The 11,044-nt window shown below is 41.5% G+C and overlaps 1 protein-coding gene across 2 annotated transcripts; it reads left to right on the top strand.

The window, feature by feature from the left end:
• The first annotated feature begins 217 nt into the window (after positions 1–217).
• Positions 218–8,893, top strand: ATF3 (activating transcription factor 3). 2 transcript variants are annotated; one of them, XM_050892994.1, is made up of 4 exons: positions 218–312; positions 5,023–5,183; positions 6,134–6,241; positions 7,171–8,893. In XM_050892994.1, exons 2-4 carry the CDS (start codon positions 5,115–5,117, stop codon positions 7,366–7,368), a joined length of 375 nt encoding a protein of 124 aa, XP_050748951.1. In that variant the 5' UTR covers positions 218–312; positions 5,023–5,114; the 3' UTR covers positions 7,369–8,893. The 2 variants fall into 2 exon arrangements, with proteins under 2 accessions (XP_050748951.1, XP_050748949.1); XM_050892992.1 differs by having other exon boundaries at positions 4,940–5,183.
• The last annotated feature ends 2,151 nt before the right edge of the window (positions 8,894–11,044 follow it).

Raw genomic sequence — 11,044 nt, 5'->3', positions numbered from 1 at the left:
GGCGAGGAAGGCTTGCATCACCGCTACGGGCTCCGCTTCCCTCCTCCCTCTCTTTCGGGGAGGCTATTAATAGCATGACATCAGCCCGGGACTCGCCGCCAGAGTAAATACCAGCGCTGCCCGCTCGGCTATATAAGGGGGGTGATGCAACCGAGGCGAGAGGCAGAGGAGCGGGGAGCGGCGAGAGCTGCTCTCCCGGAGGAGGCAGCGGAGGAGAGGGGACGGCCACCGGGACGGCAGCGCTGTCGGGTGGGTGCGGAGCCCCTTCCCTTCGGCCGGGAAAACAGCAGCGGCAGCGGCAGCGGGAGGAAGGTAAGTGGAAGCGGGAGGGGAGACACCGAGACTCTCCGTGCCGGCGGGTCGCGGGGCTGAGCTCCGTGGGAGGTTGTCCCGCCACGGAGAGATGCCCGCCGGGGGGTCCGCGGGCCGCGGCGAGGAAAAGTTTCGCCGCCGGAGCGAAGTCGGGAGCGGCGGTGCCGTCGCTTCCCGTGAGCCCCGGGAAAGCCCCCGGCCCCGCCGGAGCCCCTCGCCCGCCCGCCCGCCGGCGGCGGCTCCCTCCCAGCGCTCCCATCTGGGGGAACCCCCTGCCCCGGCTGCAGCCAGATGTGAGCCCCGGGAGGGAGCCCGCCGAGCCCCGGCTCTCCCCGGGCCGGCAGCGCCGCTCGGCACCGCGCGGTGGCGGCCTCGGCGGAGGGACGGCGCCGGCCCCGGGACCGGCGGGGATGCCGGAGCGCGGCCGGGCGGTGGAGGCGGCCGGGCGGTGGCGGCGACCGGCGGCGGCACCGCGACCCCGGAGGGTCCGCAGGGGCAGGAACCGAGGAGCTGTAGCAGGACTGGCTAGGCGATGAGTAGCCCCGTACTGCCGCGTATAGATGTATCTATTATATGTACATAAAGTGAGTGGGAACTCTCGGCGTGAGCCAGGGACATTCACTTTTCTTTCTGTCCCGGTGTCTTGACACGAAGCAGATCAGTTGCTAAACTGTTGCCTAATCAAGTCAGGCGTGACACAACAGCAAACTTGTTTCAGAGAACGAGTTTCCTCTTGGAAATCAATTTTCCTCCTAGTAATAGCCTTTGAGGAGCTGGAAGGCACCAGAAAATGGTTCGGGAATGATGTGGGATGTCAGAAAGCTTAAGGTCAACCAGCGTGCACAGAGGTTGTGAACTGTAATTGCTCTTAATGCTGTTTAAGATTAACCTCAATGGTTATCAGGGTTTATTGCATCAGCATCAGAGGAAAAGGAATTCATATGAAGAAATAAAACCAAGAGGCACAGTCAGCCAGCTGCAGTTAAGCAAAAAAGGAAAAGACTGAAAGTAGTCACTTTTAATATTAAAACAAGAATGCCCTTAAATAATAGAAATGCAGAGCTAGGAAGTATGTTCTGAAATTAAAATACTGGCAGATGAGATGTAAAAGTTCACTGTAGATGGAAAAGAATCATCACCAAAAGAATAAACAAAAAGTAAGGGGAGAACGAAAGAATACAGTTTTTTGAATCTACCTGAACTGGGAGGGTACCATTAATAGAAAAGCTGTTCTCTTCGGAGAATTCCAAAACTAAGGATGAAGTAATGAAGCATTAACTCACACTGGGAACAAGCTGTGCCTTTACGGTGCAGGTCTGTGAAATGTTCAGCACCTTCAATGTCAGTAACTTCAGAAGTACTCAAAGCAGCCTGGAGCCCAGGTCCATGTGCATGGTCTAACAAAGTAAACAGAGATCGGATCAGACAGGCCCAGATGTAATCACACTTTAAGGCTTGATATTCTTATTCCTACTGTTTCCCCAGCCTTTACAAACCCAGAGAAAATGAGATAGTGCTCTTGATGGCTTATAGACAGAGGTACAATTTGTACAAAAATTGGGAAAAAGGGCAACTTGTTGCATTTTTTAAAATAGCAAAATCTAATTTTCATTCTTGTAAAACATTTCTAAAAGCAGATTTGTTCCTCAGAAATTGGAAAACATCTACCTTGTTGTTATGAAAAGGGAATCTATTCAGCTTACTGAGTAGCTTTGACATAAGGCTGATTATTTTTGTTATTTGTATCACGGTGGCTCCTAATGATCCCAGTGGTAGACTGGAAGCCGACCCTACTAGGCACTGTCCAGAAGCCCTGCCCCACTAAAGAGCCCCAGGAAAGTAAACCAGTGGCAAACAGCTCTGCAAAATGGGACTCGGCTCACGGCAGAAATCCTTACATGAGCCTCAGCCCCCTGGTAGGCCCTCCCTTCCCTAAAGTCTGAGTAAATAGAGATGCCTTTCAGGATGTCTGGAAGGTCAGTGAGCCTTTCAGGCAGGAGAGTAGCAAGTTTCTATGGTCAAGGACACTTCCCCCTCCGAGCTTCCCCTCTGCGTGGGCACCCTACCACTCCTGGTTTGTTTTTTTTTTTACACTAGTGACAGATGGATGAGAGTACCTGAAGACATTATAGTAGGGTTTTGTTGGTGCTTGTGGTACACTGAGCGCTAACTAGCAGAAATCCACAACTAACACAATTTCTCAGGCACAAACATTCTTGGTTTCCTCTGGTGCCGCTGCTGACCTTAATTAAAAGTTCACCTAAACTGAAAAATAATTGAATAAACCACCAGAGCTTGAAAATTATTAGCCCAATTAATTATTTTGTAGGCTGGAGGAACAGTTTTACTGTTAATTTAAGACTCCTGGTTTGATTGAATTATACAGAATTAACTTTGTTGAATGAAGCCATCACCAGCAGCCAAGGAGACTGATTCAGTGAAAATAACTGAAATTTCTGCTAGCAGTGGGGGGTTCGGTGTCATCTGGAATTAGCCTGTTTAAATGAGTTGAACGGTTGAATGTTGCTAAATGGTAAATAATGCTGGGAGGACTTCAGCTGGAAATTATAGGGCCATTTCTGACTTGTTGGAAAAGAGTAACTGCTAGCTTTCTGAGATTATAGGATTAAACCGTATCAGTACTTTAAATATGACTCATGAGCAGGGGCTTTCTGAAGAGAATTACATAAATTTCCCAAGGTCTTTCTGAATAACAAATTGTTCCAAATAATTTCCTCATCTTTAATAACTACGGGTGAAATCCTGGCCCCATTGAGGTCAACAGAAAAAGTCCTCTTGATTTCAGTGGGTTCAGGATTTCACCCCCAGACTCTGGGAAATGTTCAGCTCTTCTGTGGTGACTGGGTGAGGAAGAAGTGAGGAAGACTCTGCAGCTGGACATGGTATTTTCTACTAACTGGCAATTCACTGTCCTCAGATTTTTATATTTACCTCACTTAGCAATGAACCAGATTCTATTCTCATTTGCATCAGTGTGGATTTACAGTGTATTTTTAGATATTTCTGAGCAAAATCTATCTTCTTGTCAAAGCACATGACCCCAAACATTTCTTGCTGGGTTACAGAAGTAGTGAACGGGGAACTGTTAAATTTCCACATGGTCAACCCAGAATTGCACTTACCCGTACTGCTATCCTGAGGCAACTATTTGCTTACCTACACTAAGTTCATTACAATTGACTTTGCTATAATTATTACAGTTCTAATAAAAAGTAGATAACACATACTGTAATTACCCATACAGCTATTAAAAAAACCAAAACAAAACCAAAACCTACACACCAAAGAAAGCTGGAAAACCGATGTGGTAAAATCCAATTTAACACAAGTCGCTTTATGAATAAAGGAAGTAATACAATCTGTTTTCCTATGGATTTGCACCGTTTGTCCCTTGAGCCACCCACAAAAAGTGCTCAGCTTTCTTCCAGACCTCTTATCTCACCTCTTCGGGACGAGAGATGGTTTGTGTCATGCAGAGCTGTGTGCATCAGCTAGCTAGGTTGCCCATGATGTTTGGGTGGCTGACTGCTGAGTTTTGCTTCTTTCTCCCTCAGTGAGGTCGCCAGTTCTCACAAAGCACATAGGGGGCCTTTCTCTCTCCAAAATTGGCTAAAAAATTAATAAGAATGACTAAAAAGAGGAAAGTAGAGAGCACTGTTGGGTAGGTTCATTTTCTTAGGAAAACTGCTAGAAATAAGGTTCCTCCATGGGTGTCCATTTGCATAATTCCCCTGAAGTCTCTTCAGTCACACTGTTTTATATCAGCAGGAGATCTGACCATAAATATTTAAGAATTTCAAACCTCTTGTTGAGGGCACATGAGGACAGTTTCAGATTTTACAAGAGCAAAGGAATGAAACAAATGGCTTCACGTTTTTCATGACTCAATCCCTCCAACTCAGCCTGTGCTTTGAAGCCTCAGAGCATGCAGAGACTTTTACCTTTGTGCCAGCTCTTATTGTTAACCATTTTTCAGGAGTTTATAACCAGATCTACAACTCTGCGTAAAATTGAGCATGATAATTTTGTGACAGATCCTGTCTTGGTTAGCAAACTTCAGCTTCTAATAGAATTCATTGAGCTTTGCCTAAATGTAGCTGAGATCAAGGTATGCTCTGTCCATTTGAAGCTGAAATCTGTGGTGGTATAGCTCTGAGGATGGAGATACTCTTAAGCTCCTTCTATGCTTTAAATAATAATAAATAATAATAATTTTTTTTTGCTTTCTGATTTTTGTTCCTTATTCCCTTTCTCTTCCTATTCACTTGATTCTCATTTGCCACACCTTACCAGTTTAAAACTTCACAGTATAAATACATACACACAATTTTTTTCAATATTAAGCTTCAGGAAGACCTAGAAATTGTGTGATGTGCTAATACTATTATTATTTTTAAATACTAGCTTTAACATAAAGTAGAAGTTTTTACTAGTGACAAATTCTTAACTGCTTGTGTCTAGTGAGAGATTCGGGTAGACAGGGAACGAGGACTGAAGCACTGCAAGAAATACAGTATTATTCACAGTATGAAATGTACCTCTAGGAGATATTATTTACCTTTTTAAAGTTGTTGAAAGACTATTATTATCTCTTTTTACCTTTCAGCAAAATGATGGTCCAACACTCAGGCCAGGTATCTGCATTAGAAGTCAGCGCCTCCGCAATTGTTCCCACTTTGTCCCCTGCAGGGTCACTGGGGTTTGATGATTTCACAAATTTAACCCCACTGGTGAAAGAGGAACTGAGGTTCGCCATTCAGAATAAGCGTCAGTCCCACAGGATGTCATCTACATTGGACACAGTGACAGTTTCTGAAAGGCCAATTGAAACATCCATCATGAAAACAGAGGTATGGCTCTTTAAATAGCATTTTAGTGTGAATGATTAATTCTCTAATAAAGTTTCGCCACAAAACCAGTGATTATATCAACTACAGACAACCCTTTCCATCGTACTTTGATCCTTTTAAGCCTGCTGCTTGGCTTTCTGTTAAGTCCTTCTGGGAAACCCTCTAGTATTTCTCATTTGAGGCCTATAGTTGGATATTTTATTTTTGATTATGGACTAAGGACAATGTTTTACAGTGATTAGAGCAAGTGCTAATCTGGCTTCCCTGCCTAATTGTGTCTGAACTTGGAATAAGTCACTGCTGAAGTTTATTTCACTGAGGACAGTCCGGTAGGACCCACGTGGGCTAGACTAAGATAGACATAGCCATCCTATGTCCACACTAGGTTTTTACTTTAAGATAATAGTCTCCATGAAAAACATTTCTCTTATAAAGTGGAGAAATAGCTTAAGTTAGGGAAATAGCTACACCTTGGTCTGAGCCTCCACAGGAAACAAACCAAAGCTTGAAGGAGTGTGTTAGTACCGTCTTTTCGGCGCTGCCTTTAGTTCGCTGCACTCTTGCTGCCTCATTCATGACACATCCTCCACTCTGCTCCCTGTGCCCCTCACTGCTTTTCCTCCTTGGGAAATGGAGGAGAGATGGAGGTGTGGGAGTCAGCCTGGGGAGACACTCGGCAAGTTTTTTTTTTTTGAGTACCATTGATTTAAAATGAGCCATCACATGGATTACATCCATCCAAACTCCAGTCAGGTTTTTATTGACAATTCTAATGGAGTTACTACCATTTTACTGTATGGCAAGCAAGGTCAGAATCACGTTCTTATCTAACTCATGATGTAAGCACTGACAACACTATCCACGTTGCTTTTAAAAATGCAGAAGTTATCAAAACACAGGTCGTGTATTTATGACATCTTATGGATTGTGTGTATCTTTTTATGGGATAGTTTTCTCCTGAGGAGGATGAAAGAAAAAAACGAAGAAGGGAAAGGAACAAAATTGCTGCTGCAAAGTGCCGAAACAAAAAGAAGGAAAAAACAGAATGTTTGCAGAAAGTAAGTGACTGACTTGAGTTGTTCTTAATCTGTCATCCTGCCAGGATCCAAACAGATAGCATGGGGTACTGTCATAGTAGGAAATACAGAAAGATGTCACCCAAAACTCTGTAAATCCTTCAAAACATTAGTTACAAAAAAAAGAGAACATGCTATATATTAAAACCAAACCTGGTTAAAACTGGAATAAAGTGAAAGCGTGGTAGGAAAGAAAAGAGATTACTGTTTCAGTGACTGATCTTGTCTATGGGGATAATATTAATTTGAATGTGTATGCTGAACACAAGAAGCAGCATAATCTCATTTCGTATAATATTCATTGTGCAGACCAAGAGCCTACAAACACTGACAAGTAATTTCTTCTTTATGAGACGAGTGGCATAGTAGCTTACCCCTGAATTCTCTGTCCTAAGGCCCCAGTCATGTCTTCACCTGCTCTGCCATGATATACAACCATATTACAGCAGCATCAGGCCTGTCTTCATGCCTATATCTAGGGGTAGGGGGGGAAAAAAAAAAGCTGTGTCCTTACTTTGTTAGCTTAACATGGGTTTACAGATATGTGACATGATGTTCCAGGGAGTTGTTAAGAAGCATAGATAATTAAAAGTTCAGAATAATTTTGCAGAAGATATCAATAATGTTTTGGATACCTGCCATTGTAAGTGAATACAGGTCTGACTTTGGCTTTTCAACTTCCGTTACACTTCTTTAAAGGCAAAATAAGGTAACCGTCAATCTGGTTTTTAAACTATTATTGACTGGGGTATGTATAGTTTCATCATTACAGGACACTAAGAACATGCAATTTCTTTCTCTGCTAGCCATATGCTTTCCCCCCAATAAAACCCCTGCAACTATTAGATAAACATTGCGATTAACTGTTTGAACTACTCAGTCTAATAGTTGTGTCTGCCCTTTGTGACTAGGAATCAGAAAAGCTGGAAACTATCAATGCAGAATTAAAAGCCCAGATCGAAGAGCTAAAGAATGAGAAGCAGCATTTGATATACATGCTAAATCTTCACAGGCCCACTTGTATAGTTCGGGCACAAAACGGAAGGACACCTGAAGATGAAAGGAATCTTTTTATTCAACAGATCAAAGAAGGCACATTACAAGGTTAAGTGATATGGCAAACATGGAAATATTTATAGTGTTTTTAACAACTACCAGAATCCATGGAGGATCTGACATAATGTGTAGGATTCTATTAGTCAAGAGCCTTTAGGAAGGGCAGATTGCTTTCTTAAGCGGAAAGAATCATTTTGGCTTGACAGCGATTCTTTCCCTTGGAAGATCTGGTCTGAATCACATTGAAGAGTCTTCTGCCTCAGATATAGGTTTTGCACCTGTCATACTTGCTGTTCCTAGGAGCTACAGACAACAGCTTCAGAAGTTTTAGCTCTCTGCTAGTACACAGTATCTGCACTCACAACATTTGTGCTAGAACACTATGGACTTCCGATGATGCACATGGTACAGACAGCTGTGCTGGATGGACACTACTTTTCCTTGTTGCTGGTAGAGAAAGCAGACAGAGTATTTTTAAAGTTTCAAAGTTTCCAGGAGGATGGTTTCTGGCAGAATGTACTGATACGTAATGTTGCATTCTAACCTAACACATACACACAAAAACACACAAAAAGCCTTTAGTTCCAACTAAGCTTTGTCATTTTTTTCACAACACTTGTGTGGGTTTTTTCTGTGACTCATCTCAGACTGAATTTGAAGAGCCTAGTAGGTGTGACAGAAATGTTTCTTGCAAAACGCTCATGTAGCTAAGTTTGTATTTTATGAGCTGGAACCCCACCTACTATCCTTTGGGGACTACAATTTTTCCTTGGATTGCTGAAGAGCAGCTTGTACCACCACTTGGTGACTCGGTGCGAATTGGACCCACTGGAAAGAGGAAACTAACTATGGAGGGATATTGATACAGGTTTTGCCTGAGTGAAGAACTGCAGGACCGAATCCCAGGCTCATGTGTCATGAAAAGTTTTTAAAAAAAAACAAAACAAACCCCAAAACAATTTGTCTAGGATCTAATCCTACAAGCCTTAATTCATGCTATTAACCCTCACTCACATAAGAGGTTCCATGGACTTCAGTGGGTCTGCTTATGCAGATAGCTCTTATAGGCATAGAGTTTGACAAAAGCTTTTTCCATCCTGGTCAGGATTACTTCCTTTTGCCAGGTGATTCAGAGGGAAAAATCATGATTGCAGCTACTTTTATTTTACATTTGAGTGGCAACTACAGTCAATCAAGAGTGTTACTTAGAACCTAAAGGAGGCAAGAGTTTTGATGTAGTGAATAATTGTTTTTATTTTTTATTAAATACTAACCTTAGATGGTTTTGAACTGGTAGAAGAGCTGCTGGACAAAACAGTTGGAGCTATGAGTGTTTAAATTCTGATGTTTCTGTGAAATTCTCAGATTGTTTAATCCTATAAAATATATCCTTACAATTTTTTTGTAAAAGAAAATATTATCCTTATTTATCACTAGTATCATAACGAGTAGAGTTAATAAATACTGCGAGCAAGATAAAACTGAAAACACAAGTGTTGCGCTGTCTTTTTACTTTTATCTCTTGGTGTTTAATATTATATATTCCTAAACTTCACCAGTTGTATTTGAGACACTACTTTTGAAAACACTTACCCTTCATCTTTTCCACAGATGAGGCACTGAGTATCTTGAACAATTGGGTGCAGACATTATACCTTCCAAAATTCTGTACCTCCATCAGTGGTGTCTAGCTGTTCAATGTCACAATTTAAACAAAGCAGACAATAAGAATGGAGCTTACAGTACATAATATTTTACACCAGTTACACAGTGTTGAAATTGTGTTTTTGTTCTAAAGGCTAAACTTAAAGATACCTCAGCCATAAGCTTCTTACCCTGCAAGTCCCGGATGAGTCTATCAGATATTATACCTGATCCTTATATGATCATTATATTCTGCAACAGAACTTCTTAGTACATTTTCCTAAGATCTGGATATATTGTAATGTCCTATATCACGTTTTAAAGATATGTACTTCATGTATCTGAAAAGTGAATGTATTGCAAAGATGACATACTAGCTCCAATTCTGTCCTGAGAATCTGTTATCTTTCCGTATGTTGGAAAGAGCTTCCATTGACTTCAGTGAGAGTTTTATTCATGTCCTGCAGGCAGAGTTTGGAGCCTCTGCTGCAACTTCTCTGGCTTAAAGGGCAAGTTCCACAGGGAATTGGGCCAGCTGTTTATCAGACAACAGATATACATGAAGTGTGTTACAATAAACTTGTCTAACAATGTTCATTGGTATTTGACTTCTGTAATGTGGAAATACAAACCTAAGGCATCATCCCGGTATCGTACACCTTGGCTTTGCCTTTTGCACATCAAATACCAGCGAACAAAACTGTCTGCCTCCTATGCTGTTACAAAGTGTAACCACAGAGACTAGAATATCATGACAGAATTCATGTGTCTCCCTTAGGGAATTTGTATGGTTGCTTTTAACCATATCACTGGTGACGCAGGCGTCATGCTTTTGTTGCTTGATGTTATTTACTTAGCACGCCAAATGTTAATATGGTACCACTACTATTGTCAGAAGATAATCTATTTTTATTTCTTTATATAGCTGCTTTCTACTGCTTTTGTATGTGTGTGTGCATGCGTGCTCCTGCACGCTACTCTAGAAATGATGGTACTCAAGTTCATTTGACTGTGCCTAGGAAAAGCGTGTTTAAACACCTAGACAGGAACAGTATGTTGCATGAGTTTTCTAAAAGTATACTTTATTCAGGAGAACCCTTAAAATGCATTAAAAGCAGTTTGTTTTCTATTCTTAAGTTTGTTTTGATACTTTAATAAAAAAAGAATTAATATATATTTATTCACGTGTCATTTAATTCGTTCTAAGTTTCAAGGTCCAGGAGCAACTTCATTTTCTTAAAACAACACTGAGATATTAAAAAGCAAACATATTTTATAGGTTTGCCACAATAAGCACCTTATAAAGTGAAATAGGTACTGTTCACTGCTTGTCAAGGTATAAACAAAGTTCTGTTATTACAAGGTTGATCATGTATTCCAGGCTAATTTCTTATTTGTGGCCTACGGCTTAGATTAAAGGACTGGAAATTAGAACTCCTGAACCTTTCCTAACCTTGCAACCAACCAGCTGATAGTTATTTCAGCTTTCTGATTACTTAATGGGTTTAATGCTTTTGCTGCTGTGAAGCTTTAATATTTATAGATTGCTTTAGTATCTTCCATGTAACCATAGAAAGAAGTATAGCATGATTAGGGCTTTGTTTTTTTCCTCTGTGTGTTGGTGTGTGTGCATGTGTGTGTGCGGGTGTGTGCGTGGAAAAGCATGAGGAAAGACGAACAAAATGTTCTATCCTGCCTTTCCAAAACTAAGTATCTACACCCAGACAGAAGTCCCTGTGTTTTGACAGCCAGTGATGTGGACGAAAACTTTTGGCTTCGATCCTTTTCAAGCAGTCGTAACTTGTAATACAGAGGTCAGATAGAAGGCCAGGAGCTCCAGGGACCAGGAAATCCATTGCACTATTGCAAAATCTAGTTCAAAATATCAGCTGGAAGGAAGATCTAGGCTACTATGAGCTTGGCAATGTTGAATGCTTACTTTGCTTATTGGTACATCCATTTACAGATGTGCAATCCCAATATGTATATTCACCCTTTCATGCATTCTCCTAGAGCTGCTTCCAAATTTTACTGTTGAATACCTGATTCACTTCTAATTTGGTAAATTTATAAATCATCTAGCTG

The sequence above is a fragment of the Gymnogyps californianus genome, chromosome 3 (assembly GCF_018139145.2).
Source record: "Gymnogyps californianus isolate 813 chromosome 3, ASM1813914v2, whole genome shotgun sequence".
NCBI classification, from domain to species: domain Eukaryota; kingdom Metazoa; phylum Chordata; class Aves; order Accipitriformes; family Cathartidae; genus Gymnogyps; species Gymnogyps californianus.
The sequence above is the reverse complement of the archived record's forward strand: the minus strand, read 5'-3'. Positions and strand labels throughout refer to the sequence as shown.